Source organism: Malaya genurostris, chromosome 2 (genome assembly GCF_030247185.1).
Source record: "Malaya genurostris strain Urasoe2022 chromosome 2, Malgen_1.1, whole genome shotgun sequence".
In the NCBI taxonomy this organism is placed as follows: domain Eukaryota; kingdom Metazoa; phylum Arthropoda; class Insecta; order Diptera; family Culicidae; genus Malaya; species Malaya genurostris.
The window spans coordinates 263,757,615-263,780,431 of NC_080571.1; the positions used below are offsets into that span (position 1 = coordinate 263,757,615).

At 40.4% G+C, this 22,817-nt stretch overlaps 2 protein-coding genes across 14 annotated transcripts in view; one reads left to right on the plus strand and one right to left on the minus strand.

The window, feature by feature from the left end:
* Positions 1-22,817, plus strand: part of LOC131429788 (synaptotagmin-A) — a 135,655-nt gene that overhangs the window by 96,227 nt on the left and 16,611 nt on the right. The window lies entirely within an intron of this gene.
* LOC131429787 (uncharacterized) lies at positions 1,839-9,066 on the minus strand. Of its 10 annotated transcripts, none has more exons than XR_009229458.1 (3): positions 2,256-9,066; positions 2,024-2,137; positions 1,839-1,946 (listed from the first exon to the last, which is right to left on the minus strand). XR_009229458.1 is itself a non-coding variant. In XM_058594152.1 (3 exons), the coding sequence occupies exon 3, from the start codon at positions 8,486-8,488 to the stop codon at positions 2,312-2,314; it is 6,177 nt and encodes a 2,058-aa protein (XP_058450135.1). In that variant the 5' UTR covers positions 8,489-8,626; positions 8,704-8,817; positions 8,936-9,066; the 3' UTR covers positions 2,023-2,311. The 10 variants fall into 10 exon arrangements, 5 of the variants coding, with proteins under 5 accessions (XP_058450135.1, XP_058450132.1, XP_058450134.1 ...); XR_009229455.1 differs by having other exon boundaries at positions 2,208-9,066; XM_058594152.1 differs by lacking the exon at positions 1,839-1,946 and having other exon boundaries at positions 2,023-8,626; positions 8,704-8,817; positions 8,936-9,066.

The following is a 22,817-nucleotide window of genomic DNA, read 5'->3' on the forward strand; positions in this document are numbered from 1 at the left end:
TCGGATTCATGCTAGGATTTACGTCCATGGATTCATCCATTACATTAAAATTTTTAACTAAACTTTAAAATAAAATTTGAAACCAACACTACACAGTACTCAATCAAAAGGAAAAGAAAAAACTTCTACCTTGAAATTGTTGTCTATCTCCGTTGCACTGCCGTGTAGATCCTCGTTGCTCTAGATGTTCTTGTTGGATGTATCTGGACGTTGATACAATGCTGAAGCTCACTGTAGCGATAGAATATGATGTGATGCTACTGCTACCTGACATCCAGCACCACTCGAATTCCGATTTGCTTTCGTCTTCGCCAGCTGTAACCAGCGCAGGTCACCGGTGTATACCTGCGTGTTGTATGGCAGTGGAAAGACCGAGTTGTCTTGTCTCCTTCTTCCTAGTGCTCCGCACCGATATGCTTCTGCACCGAAGTGCCTTCGCACCGGTGTGCCTTTGCACTCTCCTGCTTCTATGTGCCTTTGCACTCTTCCTCTTCGATGTGCCTTTGCACTCTCCTGCTCAGCACTTGTGGCTGTATATTGCGGCCTGGGTAGAGTTTGGGAAACGCCCTTTGTTGTTTCCTTAACCAGCTTGGCCCAGCACTAGGGCTCTCTTATGCAGCACGACTATACGTTTTAACGGCTGCTGCCAACAGGTCTCTACCTGTAGTTCAACCGTTGTCGTATTTAACGCGTGTAAACCAACCAGCGTTATTAAACTGTACCTTTCTATACACAACCTTCTCGGTTGAACGGCTATTACTGAATGGGTATAGTGATTATTAACTGAAAATGATTATCAAAATCACATTCGAACGATGAAAAAAGCCCTTTATGAGCAATTCAAGAAAATAACTGTAGAAAAATGACGAAATCAGGATCGCTTCACTCTGATTCGGATACAGTATGACAAACCAATCGTTCTACACGGAAAAAGGTGAATCTATTTTTTGGAATCACTTCGCCGAATGCCAATTCGCCTAAGGCCATTTCGTCGAAAGGATCATTTCGCCGAATCCTGCAGATGTCTTGGTATTGTAATTGGAATTGATTGAAAATAAAGACAAATGAAAGATGATACCGTTAACGCTCGTTTTGTTGACCTACAGTTGTACTTCTAGAATAAAGAGTGATTCTTGTACTTCTTAAATAAAAATTGATTCATGAACCTCAGAACAAAGCTCCCAAGAAAACTCGTTGACTACTGAGCTACTAAGCATCAAAGCAATTACATAGGTTTTTCGTTTACTAAGTGATCATATCTAATGCGGCCTCGCCACATTGTTTTGGTTCATTTGCTGTCCGACCTCACTATCGCTCGTTCGGACCTAACTAAAGCAAAGAAATCTAGCTTTGAGTAGACCGGGCAAACGAGGCGGTTACAGGTTTGTATGCAAGAGGCCCGTTCCCCTGTTTTTTCACTAAAATGTTATGAAAATTGGTTCAAGCGTATGCAAAAGTGTATTGATCATCTAGGGGAATATTACCGATCGAATATAATACAGTTTTCATTTTTAAATTAAATACATAAGTAACAACCCTCGTACTAACAAGTGGGTAAAAATGAATATCAAGAACAGTAAACTGTTGTTTACTGGTTTCATCTGCTAATGACGGTTTATCTATATGAATATATACTAAAATGTCGAATGACAGAAGGTCGAATGACAAAACATCGATGAACAAAAGGTCGAAAGAACAAAAGGCCGAATGCGTCAAATGGTCGAATACGACAACAAAAATGGAAATAACAAAACGTCGAATATAACGAAAAATCGAATGTAACAAATAGTCGAATAAACATAAGGTCGAATACACCATAAAGTCAAAAGGGACATGTTCCCGAGACGGCAACAAGACGGAATTTCCGAAAATTTAAACTACTTTATTGACTACGCCGAACTTTGTTTGACAATGTTGGTTTATTGTAGAATGATGTTAAATTTTTCCTGTTGGTATATAATGAACAATAACTCATCAATTATTTGTAATTAGTGTATAATTCAATTATGTTTTCTTCACTCACGTTTACTGTCTACTTGTGATTTTCGTTCTGTCCGGTAAGCGGTATCGTACGGTAGTTAAATTACTAATAACTGCAATAACTAGTTGCTAATACCACCAACTGTGATGCTCCGACCTGTGATAAGTTAGGTTTGTAAACTAGTTAGTAATAGTATTTTTAATCTAGGTTTCTAATTAATTTTTACCTCTTAATAATACAATTTTAAACTAGGCACTAAGCAATTAATTTTTACCTCTTACTAATATAATTTTAAACTAGGCACTAAGCAAATTCACAATTTAGAAATTTTCAGAAGTAATTTAGAAATAAGCTATTCACTGATTCTTTCTCTTCCTTTTTTTTTTTTTTTTCCTTTTGACGTTTCTCTACCAACCCGCTTTGTGATAGTGGTCGTGCGTCCCATATGCGGTTCGTTGGTAGCGGAGGTGCGTTCGCAGATTGCGTAACATTCCCCCCCAGTACACAGGCTCGATGTCCCTGAGTACTTTCCGATGCGCCGACGTCCAGAACCGCAAGCTTGACCGCTGGACGTTCGTAGATGTTGAATCGCGTTTGTACTGTTGCACTACGTACTTGCCCGTTCCTTTTATTTACGTCTATCACCCGTCCCAATGGCCACGAGTTTCTAGGTAAGTCCGGGTCCACGATTAGGACGACATCGCCGACCTGGATGGGTTTCACTGGATAGTGCCATTTCGTTCGTCGGCTGATTGTCGGCAGATATTCGCGTAACCACCGTTTCCAGAAGATATTCGCGTAGATCTGGGAAGCTTTCCAACTATTTTTAAGCGTGGCGAGGCTATCATCATAAGGCACCAAGGGTTTTGTGCCACCGGAAGAGCCCAATAAAAAGTGGTTGGGCGTCAGTGCTTCACTTTCGGAATCTTCGACAGGAACGTAGGTGAGGGGGCGAGAGTTTACGATGTTTTCAGCTTCTAGCAGGAAATTACGGAGAACTTCATCGGTAGGGGTTCTTGGAAGCTGCATGTTGTTCAACACCTTCTTAACGGATTGCACCATTCTCTCCCAACATCCTCCCATGTGAGGACTACTTGGAGGAAGAAAAGTCCACTTGGTATCCGGTGTTACGAATTCTTTCATGAGCTGATTCTGGTTCAGATTCTGAACCGCTTCGGTGAGTTCCCGATTGGCTCCGACAAAATTCGTCCCCCTATCGCTGTATAATTCTAAGGGAGTACCTCTTCTGGCCATGAAGTTCCGTAGGGCCATAACACAGGAACTGGTGTTTAGTGAGTGCGCGAGTTCTATGTGGATAGCGCGTATCACCAGACAGGTGATTAGCACACCCCATCTCTTCTCAGTCCGTCTACCCACAACAACTTGCATCGGTCCAAAGTAGTCGATGCCTGCGTAGGAAAATGGTCGCGTATAAGCTGCTAGGCGAGCAGGCGGAAGATCGGCCATAACAGGCGGCTGAGGTCGGGCTCTGGAGTTCTTGCAGTACTGGCATGAACGGCGAACTTTGTTGCAGATGGTCCTCAGCTTTGCAATGCGATACTTTTGACGCAGTTCGTTAACTGTAGTTTCGTGGTTGAGATGATGGTAGCGCTCGTGAACGTACTGTATGATAAGGGAGGTAACCGGATGATCCTTTGGCAACAGGATAGTATGCCCAGCGTTATCATTGATAAACTGACATCCGGCAGTACGTCCCCGCATTCGAAGCACCCCATGTGTGTCAAGGAACGGAGAAAGTTTGTAGAGCGAGCTGCTTTTGGGCAGCTGGATTATGTTCTGCCTTGTTATATCGTCAGTACACTTTAACAGTGATACTTCCTCACTGAATGCATCGAGTTGAACCTGACGATAAATGCAACATTCCGCTTCTAACAGCTCCGGTTGCTCGAGGGCTCCCGTAGATTGTGTATGCTGCTTTACCCTAGCTCGAACGTTGCGCACAAATCGTAGCACATAGGCAGTGACCCGTAGGAGTTTCCGCCAGTTGGAATATCTGACAAAGCTGATGACAGGTTCGCAAGTTGCGTGGACGTTGACCGAAGCGATTATTTCGTTCGTAGCGACGCCGTGATTTGCCGGTTGAACTGGCCAGTCCCTCTGCTGCTGCCACAAAAATGCTGGACCCTTAAACCATCGACTTGATGGAGAGAGATCAGGGATCTTCTGCCACTTTGTGCCCTCATCAGCCACATTCTCCTTTGTTGGAACCCATAGCCACTCTGACTGTTCCGTGCTTTCCAGGATTTCACCTACTCTAGCACCGACGAATTTGCTGTACTTCCTGTGATCCGAACGTAGCCAGCAGAGCACGTCCCTCGAATCGGTCCACAGGAACCGTTTCCGTACGGGAACCTTATGAGTTTCGCAAACTGAATTTGCCAGGCGGGTTCCGATCACGGCAGCTTGAAGCTCCAGCCGAGGAATCGAGACGTACTTTAGGGGAGCGACACGAGTTTTCGCCGTAACGAAGGCGCATTCAATAGATTTTTTTTCTTCGAACCGGAAATAGGCGACTGCTGCGTAGCCCTTTTCGCTGGCGTCGACAAACACGTGTAGCTGAGTATCGTTGGTTTTGCTTGAGCAGCTGGTTATCATTCGATAGCATCGCGGGATGGAGACTTGTTCCACGGTATGCAACACGCCAAGCCACGTTTTCCATTGTACGAATTGCTGATCGGTTATCGGTTCGTCCCATCCTATGCATGATCGCCAAATCTCTTGCAGAAGAACTTTGAGAAACATCATCACGTTTGCCAGGAGTCCAAGTGGATCATACACCGACATTAGGACTCGAAGTACTTCCCTTTTCGTAGGAACTTGCTCCCCGAATAGCAGTCTCTGCTCGCATCGCTTAGGTATCTTGAATGTGAAGGTATCGTTGGTTGTATCCCACCACATTCCCAGGACTTTCTCGGTTGCTAGCTCTCCGGTTTTGTTTAGATCCTTTTGTTCAATCCTCTGCTCACCCATGGCATCTAGCACCTTCTTCGAATTGGACAACCATCCTCGGATCTCGAAGCCACCCTTCGCGTGTATGTTTCGTACATCCTGCGCAAGTTTCACCGCTTCATCTTCAGTTTCGACGCTGTACAGCATATCATCGACATACGTCCCTTCGCCTATCGCCTCGACTGCTTCCGGATATTCATCTTTGAATCGTTCTGCGTTAAGGTTCTTGACATACTGTGCGCTGCTTGGCGAGCAGCTTGCACCAAATGTCATTACCTCCATCACGTAGGTCGATGGAACACTCCCGGATACACCATCATTCCACAGGAAGCGCTGGCAATGCTGATCGTTGGGGTTGATCCGTACTTGGTGGAACATCTCCCGTATGTCTCCCGAGACTGCAGTACGATGTTCGCGAAACCGCTGCAGAACTTGTTGAAGAGGTGTAACTTGGTCGGGACCTTTGAGCAGAAACGAATTGAGGGAGAGGTTCCCTACTTTCGCGGCAGCGTCCCAAACTATTCGCAGCTTACCAGGTTTGTTAGGGTTTACTACCGGAAAGATCGGAAGGTACCACGAGCGCCCCTTGTGTACTGCTTCCTCCTCTGTCGTTAGCATTCGGATATATCCCTTTGTCCGATAATCGAGAATTTTCTCCTGCAGGGCTTTCGCGAGCTGTGGTTCTCGAGCCATTCGTTTGCTCAAACATTCGTGCCGTCTTAAGGCCATGGCTTTGCTTTCTGGAAGCCGGACTTCGTCGTATCGCCATAGTAGACCGGTTTCATACCTTCCGTTCTTGAACAATGTCTTGGTCTGCAACAGCTGAATCGCACGTTCATCGTCCTTCGACATCAGTGGCTTCCCGGTGAGTTGAATACCGAGACCGTCAATTGAAAAGTAGTTCTTGACGGCTGAGTGTAACCCATCGCATTGGCAGATATGGTAACTGTATGAAACGTCCGTCGGTTTTGGTCGTCCAGACATCGAGCACGGACCGTAGACTACCCATCCTAGTCGGGTCAACACCGCCGTTGGCTGATTTTCGCTACCTTCTCTAGAGTCGAGTGGATACTCTAGTCTGGAGTTGTCAACTCCTAGCAGAATTCGAGGTTTCACATCGGCGTACGACTCAATTGGAATATCTGAGAGATATCCGAAATGCTCGGCTAACTCTGTTGCTGACATTGACTGTGATGGAAGATCCAGACTTCGCACGGTATGTACATCTTGAAGATTGAAGCGTAATCCTGGAGTTCGTTCACCGGTAACCTCCACCGAAAATACTACCGAATCATCTTCATATCTTCCTTGTCCGCCAGTCCACGAAATACACAGCGGAGCTCTTTCACCGTCAAGGTTTAGTTCCTCCCATAGGCTATGCTCCATAAGTGTAGAAGTCGATCCCGCATCGAGGAAGGCGTAGGTAGAAATCGAGCTCCCTTTTCCGTGAACTGTAACGCTAATATACTTCAAAAACGTGCGTTCCAGTGAACTGTGGTGCGCATTAATCGAAGCAGCTTGTGTAGAATGGCTAATTGACGGCTTATTATGTTTGCTGTCGTTATGCAACAGCCGGTGATGTAGAAAGGCACATCCCTGAACACCGCAGGGAACTTTCCTTTCGCAGGTTTTGAAGTGCTTGTTCAAACACTTGCGACAAACCTTCTTCACGTTCACTAACGCCCATCGTGCACTTGGAGACATCTTGAGAAAACTGCCGCACTTGTCGAGAGAACTGCACTCGTTTCCGCAAGCCAAACATCCTTTGCGATCTACTTGATCCGACGAATGCGTTGTATGCGTGTGAAGATATACTTCTTCCTTTCGCACCCTCCGCTCCGTTTTCTGCTCAGCTTTCTGTGGCTTGGTCCATACAGTGGGCCTTATCACCTGACTCAGGGTTTCTACCATCTCACCCAGCCATTCATTGAACTCTAACAGAGTAGCAGTTCTAATCTCCTTCCGATAGAAGGCCCATTTCATTTTCAATGCCGACGGCAGACTGTCAACAAGCTCCTGAAGAAGTGCGACATTATATAACCGTTCATCCATCTGGCACACCTGGATAGTTGCGCACAGGTTCTGAACTGCAACACCGAAGTCGACAATCGTCTCCATCTTATCTGCTTTCGGCGGTGGCATCATGCGAATCCGCCGAACCATGGTCTCTACTATCAATTCTGGATTCCCGAAGAGAGTTTTCAGCCTGTTCATGATCACTGGAACGTTATCGGGATGCAGCAGTAGGCTTTTGACAGTGCAGAGTGCCTTGTCTTGCAGACTTCTTTCCAGCCGATCGAGCAGCTCATCATTCCGAAAGGCGCACATTCTGGAAGTTCGCTCGTAGGCTGCAATGAATCTAGGCCAATCTTCCGGATCTCCTCCGAACTTTGGCAAGTCCTTTACCGTTTGTCTGGCCGCTAGGTGGCCGCTGTTAAGCGGTAACTGATCGTTGCTTAGTTGCCGTTGTGCCTGTGGACGATAGATGGCCGGATTTGGCCGCGAAGCCGACGTAGCCACTCGGGGTTGTGCGATGTTTCTGCTATCTGGAACGTAGCTCTCGCCCTCTTGTTGCGATGCGATATACGGAAACGGGAAGTGACCAGCTCCAAACCGTATATTAGATGGCCTGATTGGACCCCAATCGCCATGAAGATTGATCGGCTTTGTAGGTGCCACCGATTTCCGTAGAAGTTCGCTGTAAACCGGCAGTGGAGTATCCTGGTTCGATTTTCCAAGATTCTTTCCGATATTGTCGGTCGTCTCTATCCATTCGCTGATTTTACTGAAACTCGCGGCTGATTCCGACTCGGAGTCACTAGTCTCCAACATCTCGCGTTCCAATTCCAGCCGCTCTTCTAGCTGCTTTTTCTCCAACGCTTGTCTCGCCGCCAGGGCCTTCAGTTGCAATTCTCGTCGCTTCGTAGAATGCTTTGACGACTTTGAGCATGCTTTCTCACTTTCGTTGTTGACGGTAGAGTTCGCCAACGGTTTCGCACGACCTTGTCTCGTCGACTCGACATTATCCATACACTGGACTTGCTGCTGTTGCTTCGGAATAGCACCAAGCGATATTTGAGGTACTCCCGTTGCCATTTCTGACGGCAAATTCTGCTGTTGCAACTGCAACTTCCCTATCTGCGACTGATCGAACTGCTCATGCATCCGCTGCTGCAGCTCCGGCTGCTTCTGCCGCTGTGCATGCTCCTGCTGTTCCTCTATCTGCCTTGGGGGATTCTGTTGCCCTTGTTGCCACTGCTTCATTCGCTGTTCAAAATGTTCGAACTGCTCTCTCAATATACGCTGCTGCTTCTCCAGAGATTTCCTCATGCATCTATTACAGCTCCAGTCACGATCCCCGATATGGTCGTCTACGTCTACACAATCATAGTGAAACCACACGTCACATTCGTCACACTGCACCATTCGACTAGTATCGACACGGCGACACGCTCCACAACTCGCCCCCTCCCCACCAGGAGAATTATCATCATTCTGGGGACGTTTCCCAGCACTCGCTACGCTACCACTTGACATTCCGAAATTAAACGAAAAATTTAATTTGTTCCCGAGACGGCAACAAGACGGAATTTCCGAAAATTTAAACTACTTTATTGACTACGCCGAACTTTGTTTGACAATGTTGGTTTATTGTAGAATGATGTTAAATTTTTCCTGTTGGTATATAATGAACAATAACTCATCAATTATTTGTAATTAGTGTATAATTCAATTATGTTTTCTTCACTCACGTTTACTGTCTACTTGTGATTTTCGTTCTGTCCGGTAAGCGGTATCGTACGGTAGTTAAATTACTAATAACTGCAATAACTAGTTGCTAATACCACCAACTGTGATGCTCCGACCTGTGATAAGTTAGGTTTGTAAACTAGTTAGTAATAGTATTTTTAATCTAGGTTTCTAATTAATTTTTACCTCTTAATAATACAATTTTAAACTAGGCACTAAGCAATTAATTTTTACCTCTTACTAATATAATTTTAAACTAGGCACTAAGCAAATTCACAATTTAGAAATTTTCAGAAGTAATTTAGAAATAAGCTATTCACTGATTCTTTCTCTTCCTTTTTTTTTTTTTTTTCCTTTTGACGTTTCTCTACCAACCCGCTTTGTGATAGTGGTCGTGCGTCCCATATGCGGTTCGTTGGTAGCGGAGGTGCGTTCGCAGATTGCGTAACAGGACAAACAGTCGAATATAACGGAAGATAGAATACAATAGAAAGTCGAATATAAGGGTGAATTCTGGGTGTGTTGAATAGCATATATCCACTGAACATTAACTGCAAAAAAAAATTAATCGCCAGGGTTAAACCGAGGCAAAGTATGCGGCTCTAAAAGTCGATAATGGAATATAGTAGCAAAATGATGCAAAGTGTTTATTCCTAAATTTTAAATTGTTATTTGTAATTACTCTCACTTTACGTAATTACACTTCACAACACTCACAGATTTTGGAAAGGCAAAAATCAATAGTTTGTCAAAAGTATTTCCGGATTCGCAGCAAAAATATTGTGTTTTCATCGCTCATAAATTTTATCTCAAAAGAGTACAGTGCTTTCGCTCACTGTACATAGAGAACAAAGATGTTTATATGACATTCAAGAAAGTAGCAGCATAGGCTTTTGTACCACAAGTGCACGTACCAAAATCTTTTCAAATCATAAAATCTGATGAAAAAATATGTTCTCGGCAGTCATAAAAAAGCTCAGAACAATGAAAAGTGAAGTAAAGCATTATTTGTTATTATGAGCAACCTAATAGATTAGAAAAAAGGTGGAAAAGTATGACAAGTTGTTAAAAATTGTGGAAAGGTTTGCAGTAATAGACAACATTTCTGATTACATTACGGATGTTGCATTAATATTAGAAGACTATTAATTCTGTGATTCCCTACTTTACATGTTCAAGAATGGTCGTCTTTAATAACTTCATGAAGACATGATTTTTTATGTTAGAAAATAACACACGAGCCAATATTCCGGGCAAACGGGAGGATCACAGGTTTGAGTGACGTCCGACCTAGCTACCGCTCGATCGACCGACCTAAAAAAGACAAACAAACTATGTTTAAGCAGAGTGGATCACAGGTTCGTATGCAAGAGGCCGCCGCTTCCGACGGCACTTTCGATATTTTGTCATTCGACTTTTTGTTGTTCGACGTTTTTGTCTGTTGTTGTGTTATCAAAATTCGTGAGAACTTTTTGCTGGGGTCTTATTGCATTTATTTCGAAATATTTTCATGCTACTTCAGACATAAAGAGATTTAACTGATCATGTTATAATAGTAAGTTGACTTCGATGAATTTAGTTTACAAATATGCTTTGTTCCAAATCATTGGCAACATCCTTTTTTGCAAGCATGGCGTCCTCAAGCGAGTCCACATCGAATCTTGTACATAGAAGTAATTGAGAGAAATGTCAAATTCATGCGCGCCAAAATAGCAGCACTGCGCATCCATACAATTGACATGATATGCTGAATGTGATGCCGTACGATGGCGTTACTGAACTTAAGATTGATTTGGCTCCAAGCTGACAGGGCCTGTTTGTACGCTATGTCGTATCTTGCACTCGATAAAATACCACGATAGTTCTTTTAAATGACTGAAACATCACTCTTTGAAAGCCAATGATCCATGTGTAGTGACAAATGATACTTGACCTCATAAATGTTATCGAAGAGTTTGGTTAACAAAAATTCTACTGCTCATAACATTACTCCGATAAAATTGTAAATATAGTAACCCTGAACGCTGGAGAATGACGCCAATTTGAAGAATAATAAACTTGTTATACTGACAACTTGCGGACTCATCATCTGTTTGTAGATTTCAAAGCAGCGTACGACTCAGTGAAACGTAACGAATTGTGGCAGATCATATTATAACACGGCTTTCCGACAAAGCTAATTAGACTGATTTGTGCGACGCTCGATGAATTGAAATCAAGTGTCAAGATAGCTAGTACGACATCCGATGCTTTCGAGACGTTAGATGAATTGAAGCAGTGCGACGCGCTCTTAAAATTGTTGTTCAATATAGCGCTCGAAGGTGCCCTACGATAATCCGGCGTACAGAGAAACGGAACCATCATCAATAAGTCTCATATGCTTCTTGGTTTTGCGGACGACATCGATATTATTGGTGTGGATCGTAGAGCTGTGGAAGAGACTTTTGTGCCCTTCAAGAAAGAAGCTGCGAGAATAGGGTTGACGATAAACTCTACCAAGACTAAGTACATGGTAGCTGGTAGAGAACGATGCAGTCCAAACGGTGTAGGATCCGAGGTAGAGATTGATGGGGTACTACACGAGGTTGTTGACGAGTTCATATATCTTGGAACACTAGTGATATGCGGTAATGATATTAGCATGGTCGTTGAAGGAAACAGATGTTCGAGTACTCGGCGTCTTTGAGACAAAAATTCTGCGCTCAATACTCGGCGGCAAAGAAGAGAATGGAAAATTCCTTGTAGGACGTTCGACCTGAAGCTGGTGTCTATTACCGTGACACGAGATTCGAACAATCTCCGTCACTGGGTGGTTTCTGCACCGTATTTTAAATACGAAATTCTCTGCGATCCTCTCGGATCCTTTTTCCATAAATAATCCTTTGACAATTATGAAAAATGGCCTCGAAAAGAACGGTGTAGTTTGTTGGTGCTGATGATGAAAAGTTCTGATAACGTTCATCCAACACTCCAAGATCGAACCCATTCTGCGTTTTTATCAAATGCCAAGAAACAACAGAATTTAGATGAAAATGTTTCCCGTACTAAACGAACGGCGCACAAAACTAAAACACAAAAAGTCCAGAACCTGTGCAACGATACTATTAACTGATACTGATTCTTGCTCTAAACGCACGATTTTTATAAACGCGAACACACACATTGAACATCATTGCCCTTGTGCGAGGCGAAAATACAGGTCTTTTCGATACTAACTCTTGTTTTGAAACCGCGATTTTCATAAACATGAACACACACACATTGAAGTGCGGAAATCTGATTAAAACCGTACACGCATGTATACGAAACTGTCGTCTCTGTTAGAGAAACAATTATATGGATTTGCAGAACGGGAAAATTTAGACATTGCTCGCTTTTCATTGAAATTTCGACCACCAATTATTTAAGATATGAAATTGTATCTACTCGAATTTGAAAGATATATTTCCAAGACAATATCTGTTCAAATTTGGTTAAACATCGTATCTCGAATTCGCACCCCTATAAAGAAAAGAAAAAGTCAAAAATTAAATTGAAGAAATGGAATAATTTTATTTTAAAACTAAACTTGAATAAAAAGCAATAAACTTTCTTATAGTGACCTTTCTCATAGAAGTAGCCTTTTTGGAGATATTTGGGCATGAGATGTCAAGTACTCAAATATTTATTGAACTACGCTATTTCTATGAGTGAAATTGAAGTTTTTTTATCTGTCGAATACCTGTAAATACATTATTATTTAAGCGACTTTTTTTCATCAGGAAATCTAAATGAGGAAAATGCTTAAAAATAACTTCTATACCTTTTAATTCACACTAATCTAATTAATGTCAAATGAGGTTTCAAAATTTAAGGTAAAAAATTCTAAACCTTCATTTTTAAATTGAGTTTTATAGTTCTTGAAAAACTTTAGACCTTTTTCAATATTTTTTTTTTTGACTTCGACAACTTCTGCCAGCGCATACCAGAAATCATCGCACTTCTTAAAAGTCAGCTTTCAGTCAAATAAGTCTCTCCTTCCGGGAAAAGTGAACAGTCTGTCATATTGAAGCCGAGTACAAAGTTTCTTTTAAATCGGAGTTTGTGAAGTCTAATGGCCTGCAATTGATTCTATGACGATTCCTAGTTAGCCATGGAGAGAAGATTAAATTTTTACAATAGAAAAATCGCAATCAACACGAAAAAACAGTCAATGATATAAACGTGGCATCATTAATGTGGAAAACCTCACAAAAAACTTGATTAAAACACTCACCGGAGAAATATGCGAACGCCATGAAAATGATTCACCAGTCCCCCCATTTGCCAGACGTGATTCGAATCTCTGTAAGCGTTCACGTTTCACTGGAGCAGGATGACGGTTGAACTGATGATTTTTACGTTTTTTTTTCGTCATGCTCCAAAGCCATATTGTGACCACTTCTCCAGCCACAATATCGGCTCAATGCTGTGGTGTCGGAGTGCGAGCGTCGGGATGATGAACAACCAGAACATAAAAGTCACTTGAAATATTTCCCTTTTACACCAAGTGGCATTCCATGGATGCTCAAACCACCCACTGGTGAGGCATGCTGAGCGTTTCGGCTCGACCGAAGTTAAAGCGTTTGACGTCGTAAAGCGCACCGTGTGACACAGGATTGAAAAGGAATCAGTTTTTGGAAATTGTTGACATTAAATGGCTTCCGAAGGCAAGGTAGATTGTTGGTATTATACCGGAACACACAGTTAAATCGATGGAATCGTGTGTTGGAATGCTAGGAAATACTACTTCCTTATTTGTTTGATAAAATTTTGATAAATAAAATATTATATATTCAAATAAAAATTTTCATGTCATTGTACAGGATTTCTAATGAACATTTCCATCATTACCAGGCAAAATTCCTCAAAATCGTAGGCCATTGCGGCATTTATCGTTTTTTCCAACTTGCTCCCGTTCGTGCCGATTGACGAAACACTGGCACCCATGCGGGGAAGATTCCAATTAAACGAGAAAAAACACTTGCCTACATTTTCATCATTTTTCTTCCTCTAATAAGCATTCAGCGGGTAGCTAAACCAACGTGACTGGCTGAACTGTAGGGAGTCCCCGGTTTTGCTCCGAGTAAAACACACATTGGTGACGCGGATTGTGTGGTCCCGAGATTTGACATGTTCGCCGGAGCTCTATGACATGTATGACACTTGGGACCTGCGGCTATGCGGAGACATTGGATTCCAGAGGAAAACTTTACAAGTACCATGCACTCGACAACAGCTAGGATATTGTGCAGTTCCAGAAATAGGTTTCACGTCATCAGACTTCACATACTCCGACTTGGATGGAACTTGGCACTTGGAAATTTGGGTATTCTGCACGGTCAAAAAGACCAATTAGACTCAAGACCGACTTTCCGGAAGGCAGATGTACTTTTACATGCAGTTTATTCATATCATTTGATTTTTGAAAACTGTGACTTGTCCAATAAAAAGTTATAGAAAATCGATTGGACGTATACACTAAAAAAAAGTTTTAATCCAATTAGAATCAGGAATCAGAAATATTTTTTCTTCTGCATTCCGTTGATAGATACCTATCAAATAAAGGGTGTGTTTTTAAGAGGTTTGTTTTCCCTTTCTCATATCAAAAGACTTGCATAACCAGAAAATCGCGTGAACATCGACTTTACAACCAAGGCCCGAAGAGCCGATGTAATATACCATTCGACTCAGTTCATAGAGATCACGATATGTGCGTGTGTATCACCCAATTTTCTCAGAGATGGCTGAACCGATTTTCACAAACTAAGATGCAAATCCGATCCGATCTGAGCGCGATAATTGAAAAAATTTCAATTTCATGAGTATTTTTTCAAAAGTTAATGCGAAGCGAGGTGCAAATTTTCATAAAACTCGCTGATAAAATTATCTAGTTAGCAGATCTTGTTGGTTGGTGAATATATAGACCTCCCGGTTTCCGGCTCTAAAAGCACCGATACTAGTGAAAAAAAAATCCAAAATCGGAACTCACTTCGATTTCCCAACAACGGATAAACCACTCTTCATAAATCTTGATTCAAATTAAAGCTCTCATTGTCTTAAAAGATACGGTTCAATTTCATCCATATTCGACTTCCGGTTCCGAAATTATAGGGCGATAAGTGCCAAACTTTCCAACCGTCATACAGAATGACGATGCAAAACCAGTACCCATCGGTACGTGCTGGTACGGAAGAAGAAAACACCACTGCATCGGAATCGAAGCACACAGCGTACTTTGTTCGATTTCGTATAGCGTGTACGGGAGAAAACTTACGATTTCAGAACACAACCGAATTCATCGGCTGTGATTATATTGATAATAATAATGTGAAAAAATGTAATCACAAAGCATGTTTAATTATGCTACTTGAAAAGTATTACTACCCATTTAACTTGAATTTCTTATAAAGCAGTAACAGGAGCACAGGTTTTCATTTGGTTTCAGTTTCGTTTAATTAAGTCCTATCTCAATAGTTCACGAGAGGTGAATCAATCAGTCTTAATTCAAAAAATAATCGCTTAACTTATTATATGTTGGTCGAAATGTTTGATGGTCCGAAAATTTACGCCACGGTAAGTTGGTTTGGTAAAGTGACGTCTCTACTCAGTTTTGTTTGGCAAATCATCATGAATAGGTAAACTCCAGACCAACGCCTCCAAATCGTGGAAATTTATTATTAAAACCAGTGTTCCTTTAAAACTGTTCATAGAGCACTTCGTGACTTTTATGGTGCACATAATCGTCCGACTGAGACCATCATAAAGAACGTGCCAAGCCATCGGTAAGAATATATGTACTGTTTAGTGCGGTCTGTGGGCTGGTGGAATCAACGGTCCTTATTTCTTTAAAAATGATGTAGGAAAACGCGTTATCGTGAATTGAAATCGATACAGACCAATGATCAATGAATTTTGGTAGCCAAATCTTGAAGATATGGATGCGAATAAAAAGCGCTTTCAACAGGATGGTGCCACTTGCCATACTGCGGCCGAAATAATCGACTGATTGAAAGAGCGATAACAGTATTTCGAGAAACCGGTGACCGGTGAATTGGCCTCTGCGTTCGTGTGATCTGACGACGCTTGATATTTTTTGTGGGGATAAATCATAGGTTTATGTGGATAAGCCAGCAAAGATTCAGGCTTTGGAAACCAATATTTAACGTGTCATTGCTAAAATACGCTCTCAAATGCTTGAAAAAATGGACGAAAATTGAGACTCCAGAATGACCTTTGAGAAAAAAGTCGTGGAGGCCTTATGCCTGAAATCATATTTCAATGTTAAATACTGAGAAATGATCCCAATAAAAAAATATTTGACCATTTCATAATTTGACATGTGTTTTATTTAAATTTCAAATCAGCAAGCAAATACCCATTAGTTTGATTTGATTCAAGTTGCAGTCCAAATTTTAATTTCGACTGACGAAAAGTTATTTGAAATTGTTCCCTACAGTAAATAGTTAGACATAGGCTTTCGTAAACGCTGGTACAGTAAAATAACAAAGTATTTCGATAATTTCAATATAGAAAGCATATGAAAAATTTCGATTTTTTCTGTACTCTTATTTTTTGTCGATGAATTCACTTCGGCGGTTTGCGAAATTTCAACATTCACCACTCAAATCTCGCTGCTACGTGGTTTTATTTCTGGACAACAATTTATAAAATCAGATGAAGAATAAAAGAGTTAACGAAATAAAGAATAAAAGAGCGATTAAGATGCCCTTCATGCAGCCCGCCTGGGTTTGATTCCCAACCCCGCACATAGGGCCAGAAAATTTTTCTGACTCGAAGAAGCGAATAACGTTAAGGTTAAAACCTCTGTAATTCGTAACAAAAGAAAGTTATTAGGAGGACGGATTCAGATATGAATAAAACTTTCTGGACATGTATTTTTTTTAGACTATCTTTTTAAAAGAGCCAACCAATTTTGTCGAAAGGTGACAAATCCTACAAATAAGTGTAGAACGCAGCGTTGCCAGGTCATTTTTCCAAAAATCTGTATTCGGCGCAAAAATCCAAATAACCATATCGGTATCAGAATCTCTTCCACATAGGTCCAGGAAAATGCATTTTGGTGAGAGAAAAAAAAGGTCCCACTACAACCTTTTCTCATGTCTATCCTAGCTAAAAACGAAAATCTGTATTTATCTGTATGATCCGTGAAGTATCGGTATTTTGGAGTACATATCTGTATTGCGGTATAAAGGTAAAAAATCTGTATAAATACCGAGAAATCGGTATACCTGGCAACGTTGGTAGAACGGCTGAAATCAAAAATGCTGCTTAGCTCGGAAAACCCGTTGGATCAGATCAAGATCGTGCACGAAATTTGCTGTGAAAAATCGTTTATAAACATCTTTTTTGCAAGAACGGGACTAAAAAAACTTAAAATGCAAAGCCGGATAAAACCCGATTCTTCCGCAACAAATGTTTTTTTATCTGTTTTTTGCATTCAAAGTTTTCGCCGACCGATTCGAGTCAGGAATGACTTTTTCAAATGCACTCTCTTCAATTTTTTCCAACTTTGAAAACCGTGACCGTACAAAAATAGAATCCAGGAAAAAGTTGTAGAAAATCAATTGGACTTCCACACCGAAAAAAAACAGTGAGCTCCGTTTCTTTGAAACTTTTTTTTTTATCGGTACTTTCAGAAGCATGTAGCCAAAACCGGTTGGTTTCAAGGGGAGAGTCACTTAACACAAGTTATGTTGTGCCTCTTAAAAAACACGCGATAAACTGTGAGCCTAAGTGTGTCACACTGTGCAACAGCTACTTGCCAAAAGTGAGCCTGTGTGTGCCGCAACCTGTGCAACTGAATTAAAACGAAAGTGCCATTATTAAGAAATGGTGCATTGGAGCAATGCATTGTTATAATGTGTGATTGGCTCACTGATCTAAGCGACCCACCCCTTGGTTGGTTTGGCTATCCACTACCAAGCATAGCTTAAAATTGTCACGCATTCTTAAGGGCTGAGGACAGTATCGTAAAGTGGCAGGTTTTTTTCTATTTCCCTGTTTCAAATTAAATTTTCTTGGAAACGGTGCAGAATATAGAAAAACCCACCTGACAATGGCTTCGAAATTTAGTTGAGAACATTCTGTGAAATTTTTAGAATGATTCATTGAGTTTAGCGGTCGTGTTGTATTTTTTTCTGACTGAAGAACTGCTGAATATTGGAACGCTCGTAAATGCATACCTCTACTTGTTCATCGAATATCTCGGCTTTGAAGGCTTGTATCATAAATCTACCATGACAAAGTCTAGATAATTTAGTTTAGATGCGATTAGTACATAAAAACATATATGTTATCGCAATAAAAATAAAGTCTTGTATTTTTCTGTGAAACAAAGTCAGTTTCAATGCATCCACCATTTTTTTTCGCTTTGGTTTCCTGATAGCATTCTGAAAAAGGAAAGAGAAATAAAATTGGCTCGACAAGGCTGCCAAACACAGACATTCAATCTTTGGGAATCTGAATATTTTTTCATTGTTCATTGGAATCGATGTAATGTCCAACCCATACGATAGATTAATGTGATAAAACTTCGCATAAAAATAATAAAATGTATGCTGGCAACCCGGTACAGTTTGCTTATATACGAGAGAGTTCAAGAGAAATACGATGCGCAAAGGGAATTTAGCGATCCACGTGGTCGATTTAAAACTCAACACGTGGCCCTCTGTCCTCAGACCTTAATAGAAGAATCCAATCCAACAGCCTTGTATTCGTTTGTTGACCGTCTCATTCGTAAATGATCGACTCCGAAACAAACGAAGAGAGATGAAACATTTTCGTCTCTCACTGCAACAAAAGAGAGGCGCATTCGATGTGTCCACGTTCATAGACTAAAACTAGTAAACTTGCAGCAGGATGTATTAATAGATTCGGTTGATTTTTATGTTTAGTGTCTGGACCTATTTTTTCACTTTATTGGCAACAATCTTACACCTTCTACTATTCGATTAGTGAAAGAAATAAAGGAGACACTCAAACAGGGGAAAAATATTAGAAAATCAAATCAGGAAAAATTTCGTAAAGCTCTCAAAGTGTGAAGTTTTTAAAACGCACCCAAGTGAGTATAGATAGAAAACACGTAGTCCAACGTCGAAAGTTGTGCATAACGGTACTGCAGTGATACTTTAATAGTAATGCACGAGACTTGGAGAGATAAATTTATCATAAGAATGTTTATAAAATCTCCAAAACTTAATGAAATCGATTTTTACTTGGTTCATAAACCCTAAGCTTTTGAAACTCTTAAGTGCTTTTACCCTCGTAGTTTGCATTTTAACAAAACTGGGTTAGGCACCGGTCTAGTTAAACATGGCTGAGTACACATTTCTGTGCGCCAAGAAAGGGTTCAACGTCGTAGCTCTTGTTGGCGTAGACAACAAACTCAAATGGAAAACTGTAGCATTACGAAAACAATGCCCACGGTGCTAGGATTGCTTTATTCTTAAGATTACTGCTATCCCTGCTGTATTTGCTAGCACGCAAAAAAAACGCCCGGGAAATCAGCGCGCTTGTGTTGTTTCGTAAAGAGTAAATAACGCAATAATACGTTTTGCCTTTTTGTTGCAATAAAATTTCTGCTATTTGTAGAAATAGTCAAGTAGAAAACGAGTACGCCCTTTGAACGGTACAAGATTTAGATTCAACAGTTGTGGTTAGAATTTCCTGGACTCCAATCGCGTAGTTTCACTCTAAAAATTGTCTCGGGTCGCACCACGCATTGTTTATTTTTTTATATATGAGTTGTTGTTTAGGGCGCGTACCACGTGTTCGTTTTACTCGGAGTCAGAGTCGCCCGCTTGTAGGTTCAAAAATGAGAACGATATAAGTCTTGTTCATTCATGACCGAACTAACCGGCTTTTGAAAAAGGGTTTACTTGACATTTTTTACAACTGCAAATGAAAGGTATTTAAAAATTCCGCACTGTGGCATTTCAGTCCTTTCCTTTATTGTAATGATTTTTGTAAACATATTCTTTAGTAATTCATACATAAAAGCTAACATCTAAAATTTTTTGACATGGCGGGTTCCTTGGGTCACAACTGTCATCCACATAATTGAATTTATAATTATTTCGATTGATACAAATTTGAATAATACTGTTCTTTATTGTAAAGCAAAAACAAATCGAAATGGTATTTGCTCACAAATTCATAATTTTGCTAGAAGTAATATCGTAAATTCTGATGTATGATATCATGCAAGTCAAAATGAATTTTTTCAATGATTTTCTAAATGTTGAGGACTTTTTTTGTTTTTTTTTTTTGTCTAAAAAGAAACATTTCAGGGCCTTTATTTCTCTCTGTTCATTAGCAAAGGCTCTCTTGTGCAAAAATTCATTATTCTGTAAAACTAGAGAAAAACTTACATTTTGTCGTTTTATTGATAAAAAATCTTGAAACCAAAAATTTATATTGTCGTTGCAAAAATGAGATAATTTTATTCTTTTGAAGTAATCACATATTTTTAATGAAATTTAGATGGGATCACAGAAATTATTCACTATGCTTACAATAAAAAACTCAAATAAATCCCTTCAATACTTGTCGATAAAACTCGACTGGTCCAAGGCAAATGCCGGACTCTACCCGTCAAAATTAGTTATCAAAAATTCTAGAACGGAGCTCAAGGTGATGACTTAACCAATGTTCATGAACTTAGATTCAAATAAAGAGGAATATATTGGGAATGGGTGCTCAACATTTTTGTCTAAAAAAAGTAACGTTCAAAAATTGAATTGTGGAATGATTTTAAATTTTATATTTCTACTTTTTTTGTAAAAATTATGATCATTAAAATTTTTATCGCCGGCTTCACTAGACATGGCGAAGTGTTGTGATGAAAAATCTGAATTCAACAAGTGGCATTTGGTGACAAGCGTCTTACCAAATCCCGACAAAATCTAGCACTTGATTCGAAGTCGTGCCAAACGCAATTGCTGCTTTGTTAATACCAATGTGTTCAGTACATTCCTATGTCAAATTTCATTGAAATGACACGCTTTGCCAAAATGTTTAACAAATTTCGAAAAATAAAACCATACCGGACTTAAGAATCGGTCTCGTGGTCCCATACGGAATTCCTGAATTTCATCCGGATCAGACTTCCGGTTCCAAAATTATAGGGTAAAGTGTGTTCAATATTGTACACCGTCACTTAAACCGGCGAAACAAAAAACGTAAAAAAATTTCTAAACTGGTCTCAAAACTACACAAATCGATAGTTATTATCAGTAGGCAACTAAACAAACCGATTCCGGCTATCCTGGTTCTCGTTATCCGGTTCCGGAAGTACCGGAAATAGTGGTCATATATACCAAAATGGATCTCACTCACTTTTCTCAACGATGGTTTGACCGATTTCCACAAACTTAGATTCAAATGAAAGGTCTTGCGGTCCCATACGGAATTCCTGAATTTCATCCGGATCCGACTTCCGGTTCCGGAGTTATAGGGTAAAGTGTATTACATATTGTACACCGTCACTTAAACCGGCGAAACAAAAAACGTAAAAAATTTTCTAAACTGGTCTCAAAACTACACAAATCGATAGTTATTATCAGTAGGCAACTAAACAAACCGATTCTGGCTATCCTGGCTACCGGTATTCGGTTCCGGAAGTACCGGAAATAATGGTCATATATGCCAAAATGGATCTCACTCACTTTTCTCAACGATGGTTTGACCGATTTCCACAAACTTTGATTCACATGAAAGGTCTTGTGGTCCCATAGAAGAGTTTGTGTGTCATGTTAGTTGGTGGCTGTTCGAACCGACTTCGATTATACTGGCTCTCGGGTTCCGGTGCCGGAAGTGCATATAATAGTGAACCCATTTCGTTCTCTTAAGGATGGCTTACGCAATCAAAGCACTGTTTTATTCTGTATGTTATGCATAAACAATCTCTTGGTTTCTTTCAAAAATCGAAGAGAAAATTTTTGAATAGAATACCACAATATTATATGTACATGAGAAAGGTATCATTACACCACTAGGTGGATTAAAAAAGTTTTTTTACTATGTATTCAATATACCGATATATGTTATCTCTGTTATCAACGTTGTAATATCAATGGATTTGCGCAATAGTTGATTTTTATCATTCAATTTATAATCCTGAAAGACAATCAAAAACATGAAAGAAGAAAACATTATAAATTAAACTTTTCTTCGAAGCTAGACAGAACTTGATAGGTTGAATGAAGAGATAATTTGGTAAAATAGAGTAATTAGAAGCGAAACATTGAAAATAAAGACTGTACCAGAAAGTATGGACGCAACCATAAACCGCTGCCATTTCGCAATGGTTCAGAATCTGTCAATTTTTATGGCTGCCTCTTGTTGTTTACACTCTTCTCTAACCATTTGTGCACTTGTTTATTCGTTTTCATTAGTTCGTTTCGAAATGCGTGGACTTTCAGCAGAACAACGTCGAAAAATTGTGTACGCGGACTGTCACTGAGAAAGATAGCAAAATTGGAAGGTGTAAGTGAAAAAGCCGTGCGAAATGCAATCAGGAAGTTCGGTGAGGATAACACCTTTGAGGATAAACCGAAAACGGGTCAAAACAAAAGGTCCTGCTAACCCTCCGTTGGATAAACTTATGCTGAAGGCGTTCGAACAATAGAAGAAGGTTTCAGTTGAGGATGTGACCAAAAAGAGGCACTTCGAAGTCAAATGTTCTTCGTGCTAAAGAACGTTTGAATCTTCGAACCTATAAGAAGCAGAAACAACCAAAACGTAGTCCGAAACAAGAAGCATCGATCAGGCCGAGGGTTCGAAAGCTGTACAATACGATTCTTGCTGAAAATTTGAACTGCATAATCATGGACGACGAAACCTACTTGAAACTCGATTACAAATCCTTGCTGGGACCACAATATTATACGCTGCGAGAAGGACAAATGATAGACCAGCTCGAGACATCGATTGAAGTCGAAAAATTTGGTAAGAATGCTATGGTCTGGCAAGCAATTTGTAGCTGCGGTAAAATTTCGAAACCCTTCATCGCAACTGCTTCAATGAACAGCGAAATATATATCAAGAAATGTTTACAAAAACGACTTCTACCCAT